Source organism: Triticum aestivum, chromosome 6D, assembly GCF_018294505.1.
Source record: "Triticum aestivum cultivar Chinese Spring chromosome 6D, IWGSC CS RefSeq v2.1, whole genome shotgun sequence".
Taxonomy (NCBI): domain Eukaryota; kingdom Viridiplantae; phylum Streptophyta; class Magnoliopsida; order Poales; family Poaceae; genus Triticum; species Triticum aestivum.
Genome location: NC_057811.1, coordinates 475,133,499 through 475,145,180, shown reverse-complemented (window position 1 = coordinate 475,145,180; position 11,682 = coordinate 475,133,499). Strand labels below are relative to the sequence as shown.

Here is an 11,682-nt window from a genome sequence, read left to right as displayed (position 1 = left end):
GAAGCGCGCCGGTCGGGAGCTACTTCAAGTGACAAAAGGTTACAAGAACGAACAAAGTGGGAAAAAAATTCCCCAGCTTGGCGAACAGGCGAACCAATCGTGCCCCCCGCTGAAGGTGTCTAGCGATATCGTCGCTAATCTGTCGCGGATGCTTCCCGGTACCAATCCTGGTGATTACCTGCCCGACGATGCATATTTTGATACAATGGAGGTGGACGAACACAAATACCGGTACGGGCAGGCTCTTGACAAACCTGGTCATCCTCCTCTAACAACGATGATGTGAAGATTCCATAAGTGGTACATGGACACCTGCAAGTCTGGGAAGGATATTTTGACGCTGAGAGTTAAAGAGGAGCACGACCTCGTTGGAATTGAACTGTTGTCTGTTCCATTTGAGGAGTTCTTCTAGTTTTTCAATCAAAAGTCCCTCGATAAAATAATCATCACTTGCTACTGTCTGTAAGTACTACTTCTGTAATTAAGTCTCTATATATAGCTCAGCTCTTTCATTGCATGTATATATAATTATCCTCACTATATTATGCAGATTGAAGATCGTCGAATGCAAGAAAAGACAAATCTATGATATTGGGTTCATTAACACAAATCTTATAGACGGATGGACGGTTAAATTGAATGCCAAAGAAGCCGAGGCCACTTGCTAAAATCGTTGCTTCAAAATCAAAACAAAGATAAAATACTCTTTCCTTACAACTTCAAGTGAGTGTTACTGTCTTGTGCATATTCGGTTTCCGTAATTACTCGAGGTTATAGTAATGTAATTGATGGGTTATGCATGCGTGCGCAACTTACACTTTATTTTCCTAGAGATTAAGCTTGAGCAGGGACTAGTAACCGTCTTAGTCTCAAGATGAAAAGATCCCAAGGAGTATGCGGCCATGACTGAAATGCTCGAGAAGTAAGTTCAATCGATCATTATCGCACCATATCGGCAACTTTGTTCATTTCCTAATATCAAGTAATAATTATTTTCTTTGTCTCGCAGGGTTTGGAAAGTGTTCACCGCAGAAGCTCCGGGACTGCCGGGAAAGCTGCGATTTACACACCCGAAAGTAAGTACTACTAGCTAGTTCCGCGCATCTCCCATTGATTCTAGCTAGTTTCATCAATACCATTTATAATGCTATATTATCAGTTTGATTGACCTCTATTTCTCATAAAGTGGTTGTGGCAGGAAGGCGGGAATAATTTTTGTGGATACTACATTTGCGAGTACATCTACAACGCGACGACCTCTAAGCGGGGCTACTCTAAAGAAGATTATGAAGTGTGTAAGCAATAATATTCGCAATTTTATTTTATTACCATCAGTTGTGTTGAGTTTCATTCATATATATGCATTGACCACCTTCTTCAAATTAGCTTTGGCAGCTGCGAGATGAACTCCTATCACAAGATCGCATAAAATCAATTCAAGAGGAATTGGCGGTATTCTTTCTTGACCACGTCGTAGATAAAGATGGAGAATACCATGTGGAACTTCACATCAGATGCTAGGGATTGTAAGAGATCTTATATTGTATATATGTAGCTGGTAGCGTCGGATAGATGTACGAAAACTTGTTGTTCGACCAATCTCTCTGAGAAAGAGAGGTCGATCACTTCTCTTTGTATATGTTCATGACGATCTTGCGTACTTAATGGTTTCCTTCATTTGCTTACTAGCTAGCGTGTCGAGTCCTCTCTATACGTATAGTACGTAGCGTCGACCAAGCACGGAGATAAGAGAGGACACTTCTCTCTATTATCTAGCTAACACAATATATGAAACCCCTAAATTAACCCTACAAAACCCCCAAAACCCCCAACCCCCCCCCCCTCCAAAAAAAAACCCAGCCTCTGAACTGCTGACGCGTGAACATTTTTTGGTCCCGGTTGGTGCTATCAACCGGGACCAAAGGCCCCCTGCCTGGGCAAGCCGCTGCGGCCACGTGGAGCCCCATTTGTCCCAGTTCATGGGCGAACCGGGACTAAAGGTATTGGGCTTTAATACCGACCCTTTAGTCCCGGTTCCGGAACCGGGACAAATGGGCCTTATGAACCGGGACAAATGGGCCTTTTTCTACTAGTGTAGCCGCACGCCATTCTGTGTCGTCTTCGTGAGTTGCCATCACGAGCCCTAGTTTTCTTCTTCTTTGACCCATTTCTTCATTTGTGGGACACACCACCTTTCTTGTCAACTGCAACAACGAGGAGGCTCGTTGAACCGTTATATCCGATTTGGGGACCTGCTACTTTCAGAATAGTTTTTTTCTTGCACCTGAAGCATAGATGGTTGGTAGCAAGCGGTAAGGCTTCCTCTCAGTTAAGGAACCAAGGTATCAATTTGTCAATAAAAAAACACATGCCTAATGATCAGACATGCACTCAACTAAGAAACTTAACTTGTGTCCCCAACAGGTTATAGTGAGGTTGCCAATCTCACTAGTTTTGCTAGTTGCACAACCAAGTGTTTGGAATTGGTATTAATATTAAAAGTAATAAACTAGATAATATAAAAGTAAATGAAATGTTCTATCAATGAGGAACATTGGAGCGGGTTCAGAAGTTCACTAGAGACATCTCTCCAAAGAGCAATGGTGCACTAACTTAAGTATACATGTGTGTTGAATAAATTGTACTCCCTCTATTTCATAATGTAGTCGGAGTCGCCCACGTTGGTTAAATTTATGGTCAAACTTAAATCTCGAAAAGCACGGGGGCACTACATTATGTAATGGAGGGAGTAAGGGCCTGTTCTGGAACTCTCCCAGCTCCACCGAATCCACGATTTCAGCTTCTTGAGCGAGCTCCTCACTTCACCCAGCGATCAAAAAACGTTCTGGAGGGACGCTGGCTTCTCCCTTCGCTGCAGCCCAGCTGGGAGGCAAAAAGCCTGTTAGGCTCCCCATTGGGCTGGCTGGAGGCCGCCCAGATGTGCAGCAGAGTTTTTTTTTCACAGTTGTCATGCCTTGGGCTAGCTAGGCTGTACGTGGTGATACACACATTTGGCGTGTTAAAAAAAGGATACACATATGGCTGGGCGGGGCTGTACGTGGTGCCTTGGGCTTATGGCATGCAAAGTTCTTGTTAATACAGTAGCTACTGCAGCTACTTTTGCTGTACAGGAACATGTACAGAGAGATCGCCGTTTGGTACATGGAGCAACAAATATACAACAATCATGTAATATTCGAAAGATCCCAAATTTTCGGAGCTAACATAGGTCATAATTTAGCAGAAAAACTTGTTGATGCCACAAAAGCTTCATTTGCCAATAAGTTTGCAAATCAATATGGTCACGCATAGAAAGTCATGAACATGATTTCTTCACCAACTAAGAGCAATGGCTGTAGCTAGTTCATGCCTAAACAAATCCATGTTAGGACCGCTTTCTACCGTTGTTGAAGCATCCGATGCATTTGAAGGAATAGCATACTTCTTGTATCTACCAGGAATAGTTGGAACATAATCCGGATCCCTCTCACACCGAAGAAAGTGGAGATCCTCTTTGTCATGGGGGCGGACGTAGTTGTGTAGTGTCATGGTAGCCGCAACAATCATCTTTTGTGTTGCAATCGAGTAGTTTGGCATCTTGAGCAAGATTTGCCATTTCATCTTCCATACACCAAAGGTTCTCTCTATGGTATTGCGCTTGGAAGAGTGGAGCCGGTTGAACTTCTCTACAGGAGTAGTTGGGGGCGCACCTCTCTGGAAGTCGGGGACGTGATAGCGTTCTCCTTTGTAGGGTGCTAGATAGCCATCTCTGTTAGGATAACCGGCGTCTACAAGGTAATATTTGCGTACACAAAGAAACAACAAACATGATTGTGAGTTGGAGGATATGTTACATAAGTTGCAACAAAAAGATATACTAGCCCTTGGGAGGATGTGGGAATATGGCCTTGTCATTTTCAATTGCATGGAATAGCACACTTGTGTCATGCATAGAACCCGGTTGTCCAATTGAAGCATAGGTGAAATGCATATCAAAGTCGCATACTGCCATCACATTTTGAGTTGTTGCACCCGTTCTTCCAATGTACCTTACTTTTGAAGGTCCTTCCGGAATAGAAGCCCTAATATGTGTCCCATCTATTGCACCAATGCAATCTTTGAGGTGAGGAAAAGCCCTTTTGTCACGCTTAATCCTATCATGCACAATGTGAAAATTTGGGTCTTGAGGCCTAATGTAGTGAGATGACATCTTGATCACACAATGTAGAACCTCATGGAACTTACGATGGACCGCATCTGCTCCATGTTTGAAACGGTTTTGGGTTCTCCTATTTGATTCACAACCCCCAAGGTCCATAAGAACATAGCTAAAGACTCATAAGTGGTAACAAAGCATGTTTCTTTGAGGCCATACTCTGCCACCAACTTGTCATGAAGATCAAAGAACACATGTGCAAAAGAACTCACAATTTTAGCCTTCTTCCACCACTCATCATCTTGTGACACGGTGTTGTTCACATAGTCCCATCCGGCTCCGGTCTCCCGAAACTTGAGTTTCTTGAACAAGGTGAAATCAACTTTAAGCTTGTCCCATTTGTTTTTCAATTGGGTATGTGTGTAGTCAAGCCCGGTTCTCATCTTAAATTTTCTTGTCACCTCATCAAATGCATTTGGGGTCAAATAATTGCCTGGCCTATTTCCAGCGTCCACTTGCTCGGCGAACAACTCGCACACAATCCGAGTGTTTTCAACACTCCATTCAGCAGTCATGCTTGACACTTATCTACGAAAATGCATGTCACATTGGTCCTCACATGTACTAGCATAATATGTAAACAGAAGTTTTTTGCAAAGCCAAAATCATGTCATATCTGAACAACACTTCACAAAGCAACTAATATCTTAGCAGTACAGCTAATATCTTAGCACTACACAATTCAAACTGTTAATATGCTACCAGTAGTACACTTCACAAATTACATTCACCCAATTAGGCAGGCACTAGTTCATACTGTATATATCTTAGCAGTACACATACAACACTGCACAAAAAATCAGTTTCCATTAACAGTACAGGGGCACCAAGTCTGACATAGGGGCTCAAAATTTCAGTTTCCATTAACAGTTCAGGGGCACCAAGTCTAACATAGGAGCTCACCTTGTGGTTTGGGTGAGGGGGCTCGGCCTCCGGGCTGCTGCTCCTGGCTCCGGCGTCAATGGCGACCTGCTGAGTTCGCCATTGTCAAGGGCTCGCTGCTCCAACCTGGTGCCGGGACGAGCGCCGCTGAGCAGGGGATCCGGCGGGAAAGAGGCCGGGGTGGCCGGATCTGTACGCGCAGGAGGGGATTCGGCCGGCGACGGGGGCAGCGGGTCTGGCGGCGAGGGTTCGAGGAGGGAGCAGAGGAGCGAGAACGGTTCGAGTCTGGGCTTCTCTGTTCTGTACGCGAGCCGTGGAAGGAGGGTGTGCGCGCCAATCGTTTTCCTGGGCGGTGGCAAAGCGCTGTAAATACAAGGAACTCCAGATTCTGTCGATTCGTGAAGCTGGGTTTTCCTCGCTCCGCAAAAATGCACTACGGCCCATCCCAGCTTTGCTATTTCAGCTTCTCGGAGCTAATGCGTTATGCTTCGTTTTTCACGTGGAGTTTGGGAAGCTCAGAGTGGGAGAGTTCCAGAACAGGCCCTAAGTGTGTATGACAAATCATAAATGTCATGATAACATATAGGCATTACATCCACGTGCCCATAGACTGCTATTATCCAGCTAGCATCTATAGCTACTACTCCATACTAACACATATATCCAACATGCATCTCGAGTATTAAGTAATAAAAAAGTGCATTGCATTAAGTAAAATGACATAATGGTGATAATACATTTTATTTACCTCCAGTTCATCACTAATGCAACTAGGCAACTATCTCTTTAGCCTTAGTGGTGAGGATAGAACTTTATATTTGTATTCTTGACTGCCATAGAAATTAGTCACTTAGAGAGAACAATCCAAACTAAAGTATACTGCTCCCTCTTGCAAATCCTTGATCCAAATATGACCAATTTGATTTCTGGACTATCACTGAATTTTTCTTGATATTTACTTTGAACTCACAAATATTGTGTTGCCGTTTTGTGGTACATCCTTTCAAGGCCTTCCGTTGGACGCTCTCTGCGTCAAACAATCGAGGTAAGTCATATAATGCGATGTCGGGTGCCAACCTACTTGGGCGCTGCGTGGAGGCTCCTCACGACTGATTTTCTCCAGCTTTGTGTTTTCTCTCTGATTTGGCAACTGGTTTACCTCCAGAAAATGGCTGCTGCACTTCTCTATAAAGGTTGTATTATTTTGGAAAGTTGAGGAACTTAAAGCCTCTTCAATTTTAAAAGCTATTCACGAATTAATAAAAAATGATTTTACTAACTGATTCTAACAGGCATGATCATGCCATCTTGTAAAACTTTTTAACCCCTTATTTTTAATGAAAAAAATCACAGTAGGGATTTTTCCCCTACTGTAAATGGTCAAAAAAAGAATTAATAAAAAATGTTCTCAGATTGTAAAAACTGTTTCAGGGGTTAATAAATATTCATGGATTTTAAGAAATATTCGTGAGTTCAAAAAAATCTTCACTAGATGGCCTTAATTTTTTGAAACATAAATTTTAAATATTATCAAGTTTTACGTCAGAAATTTAGAAGTGTTCAGGATTTTAAAAAATAAAAAAAATGAACCTGATAATAACGGAAAATAAATAAAATTAAAACAGTAAACCAAACAGAAGAAAACTGTCAAAACAGCACTAAAAACATACTTTTAGATCGCGGGCGAAAAGTGAGCGATCGCGGCGCAATCGCGGCCTGGAGGCCTCCCCGCGACGCAATGCCTGAAAAAACGCTAACTGCCCGCGAAAGGGCGTGATTTGACTTTGCGTTCGCTTCAGTTTCGCTGGGATGGGCCGAAATTCTGAAAGAGAGGCCCAAATAGAGGTCAGCCCAAATCTTAGCACTTACTCCACGAAACCTAGCCTCGTCTCTCCATTCCCTCCCCTCCCACCCTCCGAAAAGGTTGGGGCGGCTGCGCCGTTCTTCCTAGCTGCGATCGGCAGGCCGGCTACTGCTTCTCCGGAAACCGGATCTGGTGACGGGAGAGGCGGCAAGGCAGCAAGGTAGCGAGGCAGCGACCACGGCAAGGCAGCCGGCGACGAGGGGCCTCTGCACGACGACGACTCCGCGACCACGGCAAGGCAGCAAGGCAACGACCACGGCAAGGCAGCCGGCGACGAGGGGCCTCCGATTCTATCTATCATTTGTTGATTCAACAAGAGCAGCACGACAGGCTCTTGGGATTGCATTGCAAACTTGTAGGTTCAGCCGTTCAGGTATATCGGTTCAGGTTCAGGTGGTGCCAAATGTTGATGACGAACAAGCTGAAGATTAACATCAAGAACGAGAGCTAGCTCTGACCATCAACTTCTGCTCTCTGCTTCCTCTGCTTCAGAAAATCCTCTGTTTTCCGCTGAAAATCCCCTGTTTTTGAGATAAATATGCGCGTGTACATGCACATGTTACTGTTCCCACGAACTGGGTTAGCGGCCGCTATCTCCCGCTATAGCGGCTGTAGCGTTTGCATGAGCCGGCCGCAAAATGGGTTAGCCCGCGATCTTAAACTTTGACTAAAAATCACTACCGAAAAATGAACCAATCGTGCGTTGTTCAGCACTACGTCCAAAATCCCTATAAAAAATTAAAAGGCAGTGCTACATCCAACCTCCCCACAAAAAAAGTCTAAGCTCAAGCCAAGCAACAGGAAGCAGAGAGGAAACAACGCCCACATGGAGGCCTGCCGCGTCACCGTCCAGTATCTGCCCAATCAGATCCATTTTAGTTTCTTCTCCACCAAGTTCCTTGGGAGCAACGGACAAATGGACGTGGCATCGTTGACCAATCTGTCCAAAAGCAAGTACCAGAATCCTTAGACAAATTGGCACCATTGGAATTCTGTGGCACTGCTTTCTATATATTCCGTGGCCGAACCCCTCACCCATCAAGTACACAGTTCACTCTCATCTAGCCTTTCTTCCTCCATCTTGCTCGAGAAACAAAGCAATGGTTCTTGGAGTGCTTGTGAGTCCCCCAGCCACGGTGCTATGGACCTTCCTGGGCCTGGCGCTTCTCTGGCAGGTCAAGCGGCTGGTTGATTACACGTGGTGGCGGCCACGGCGGCTCCAGCGGGCGCTGCGCGCGCAGGGCCTCTGCGGGACGCCGTACCGCTTCCCCGTCGGCGACCTCGGCGACTACGGGCGGCAGGGCAAGGAGGCGTCGTCGAGGGCGCTGCCGCTGCGGTGCCACGACATACGCGCCCACGTCGCGCCGTACCTCTGCAACACCGTCCGGGAGCACGGCAAGACGTGCGTCTCCTGGTTCGGCCCCGTCCCCAAGGTGACCATCGCCGACCCCGGCGTCACCCGGGAGGTGATGTCCAACAAGTTCGGCCACTTCGAGAAGCTCCAGTTCCCCACGCTGACCAGGCTCCTGGCCGGCGGCGTGGCGGTCTACGAGGGCGAGAAGTGGGTCAAGCACAGGAGGATCCTCAACCCCGCGTTCCATATCGAGAAGCTCAAGGTAAGTGTAATTTATTTATTATTACTCTAATTCCTTACCAGACTACTGTACTACCATGAGTAAGTTCGTTACTGAAGATCACGCATGGCTCCCTCAATTTCCAGCTCATGATGCCGGCGTTCTCTGCGTGTTGTGAAGAGCTTGTGAGTAGATGGACCCAGTCCCTTGGTTCTGACGGTTGGTGCGAGGTGGATGTTTGCCCGGCGTTCCAGACCCTCACCGGAGATGTCATCTCACGAACCGCGTTTGGCAGCAGCTACCTCGAAGGAATAAGGATTTTCGAGCTGCAGTCTGTGCAAGCCGATCGCATTGTGGCCGAAGTTAAGAAGATCTTCATTCCTGGTTATATGTGAGTAACTCCCTAACACTTAATCACCTTTCTAATAATTCCTGGTTACGAGAGTACCGATTTAGCAGCGCCAACCATTTTTTGTGTGTGTGTGTAAAATGTATATATATATATATATATATATATATATATATATATATATATATATATATATATATATATATATATGTACTGATATGCATCGGACCAATGCAATTTGCAGGTCCTTGCCTACCAAGAAGAACAGACTGATGCATCAGACTAATAACGAGATTGAATCCATTCTACGAGGCCTGATTGAAAAAAGAATGCAAGCGATGCAACAAGGAGAAAGCACCAAAGATGATTTACTCGGCTTAATGCTTGAGTCAAACATGAGGGAAACAGACGACAAGGGTCAGCCCATCCTAGGAATGACAATTGAAGAAGTGATAGAGGAATGCAAATTGTTCTATTTTGCAGGGTCAGAGACGACATCGGTACTTCTCACTTGGACAATGATCGTACTGGCCATGCACCCTGAGTGGCAGGACCGTGCCAGGGAGGAGGTCCTTGGCCTATTTGCGAAGAATAAGCCCGAGTATGACGGCTTTAGCAAACTCAAAACTGTGAGTACATTTTGATATTGCACTACTAACACTAAACTAATGGCAACTAGAGTTTTAAAATTTACCACTCTACTTGTAGGTGACCATAATTCTTTACGAGGTTCTCCGTCTTTATCCGCCCGCCGTTGCATTCATGCGAAAAACATACAAGGAGATAGAGATTGGAAGCATCACCTACCCTGCCGGTGTGATCATCGAGCTTCCTGTGCTGCTTATCCACCATGACCCAGACATATGGGGAAGCGATGTGCATGAGTTCAAGCCAGAAAGGTTTGCTGATGGGATCGCCAAGGCATCCAAGGATCCTGGTGCCTTCCTCCCATTTGGTTGGGGTCCACGGATCTGCATCGGTCAGAATTTTGCTCTGCTTGAGGCCAAGATGGCTATGTGCATGATCCTTCAACATTTCGAATTCGACCTTGGCCCGACGTATTCTCATGTGCCGCATAACCAGAAAATGTTGCGCCCCATGCATGGTGCACAAATTAAGCTCAGGGCAATATGATGGTGAGTATTATAGCAGTGTGCATGATGTCATTTTTATTACATAGTGTTTAGTAGTTGGCCATGTAATAACCTTTCATACCTACAGATGTTTGAAATAAAGTCCAACCATGTTGCGCATATGTAACACTGCTAGAAAAATATATGTTTGTTCTTGATTTTAATTTTTCATGTTGTACTGTGGAAAGGAAGATACGTCCTTTTTCGCTATCCTTCCTTCAAGCGCTTGTTAAGATGTCGCTTCATGAATATTGACTCTTCAAAGGAAAGTCTCATGGCACTCAAGGGTCCATTTCGAGGTAATATCACAGGTGGTGCTTAAACTTGTCACCGATGTTCACTTTAGTGCCTGAAGTTGAAAAATACACCGAACTGGTTTCAAAACTTGGCACGAGCGTGCAAATACAGTGCTAATCCTATTAATAGACGTGTTTTTACGCTGATGTAGCACCGTAGTTCGCTTAGCATGCACAGACAACCTCGCCCTAGGAAAGAACCAGTATGCCATACGTTTTCTCGTTCCTGTTAATGAAAACAGATCCTTTTTCTTAGAATAATGAAAACATTTCCTATTTTTTTAGATAAGAAAGAAGAGACACGTACGTGGGTTTTAATCGGCTCAGCAGTGCAGCCCAGTTTGCGCATCTTAGTTTCATTTAGAAATTTGTAAAAAAGTTGGTAAATTATAATCACAGTAATAAAAATATTCACATATTTGTTTTAAACGTATCATATAAATAAAATGGTATTTCTGATTATAAAAATGGCTGTACAATTTAGAATTATATAAATATTTTCTATACTACAATTCATGAATATTATTTTAACTACATAAACCTTTTAATAGTTACATGTACATTTTTACAATTCATATTATTTAAGAATTTTTCAACAATGTAAAATGTTCATAAATATCCAAAATTTAAAATTTCAGTTTATGAAAAATATTCACTACTGACTATATTTTAATTATAATTTTTTTTGAATATATGACACGATGAAAGTTATACACATGTTTCTCGCAAAAAAGGAAATTTATACACATGTGAATATTAATAAAAATGTTTCTACCTATAACATTTTTTTTTCATTTAAGCATAAGCCAAGCATGCATAATCTTTTGGAATTTACTCAACAAATTAAGTTTTTTATAATTATTTTTGCATATACTAAACAATTTAAAAATTTATTTACGAAAAGCTTTAACTATAAATCACAGGTAAATTTCTGACTATTTTTTAAATTACATGAACATTTTAGTTATTTAATTTATATGTATTTATAGAAAATTTGAAGCACAAATATTTGAAATGTATTTTTATTACTGTGATTATAATTTACAATTTTTTTTACAAATTTCTAAATCAAACTAACATGCGCAAACTGGGCTGCACTGCAGCAGGCCATTAAAACCCACGAACGTGTTTCTTTATCTAACAAAATAGGAAATGTTTTCATTATTCTAAAAAAATATCTGTTTTCATTAACATGCACGAGAAAACGTATGGCGTACTGGCCAGTAGTTCCAGTTTGCTAGGGCGAGGTTGTCTGTGCATGCTAAGCGAACTACGGTGCCACGTCAGCGTAAAAACGTCTACTAATGAGATTAGCACTGTATTTGTACGCTCGTGCCAAGTTTTGAAACCAGTTCGGTGTATTTTTCA

The 11,682-nt window shown here is 43.4% G+C and overlaps 1 protein-coding gene across 1 annotated transcript; it reads left to right on the top strand.

The window, feature by feature from the left end:
• Positions 1-7,992: 7,992 nt before the first annotated feature.
• Positions 7,993-10,138, top strand: LOC123146064 (cytochrome P450 72A15). The gene is made up of 4 exons (XM_044565642.1): positions 7,993-8,578; positions 8,683-8,927; positions 9,130-9,514; positions 9,594-10,138. The coding sequence occupies exons 1-4, from the start codon at positions 8,063-8,065 to the stop codon at positions 10,017-10,019; spliced, it is 1,572 nt and encodes a 523-aa protein (XP_044421577.1). The 5' UTR covers positions 7,993-8,062; the 3' UTR covers positions 10,020-10,138.
• Positions 10,139-11,682: the final 1,544 nt, after the last annotated feature.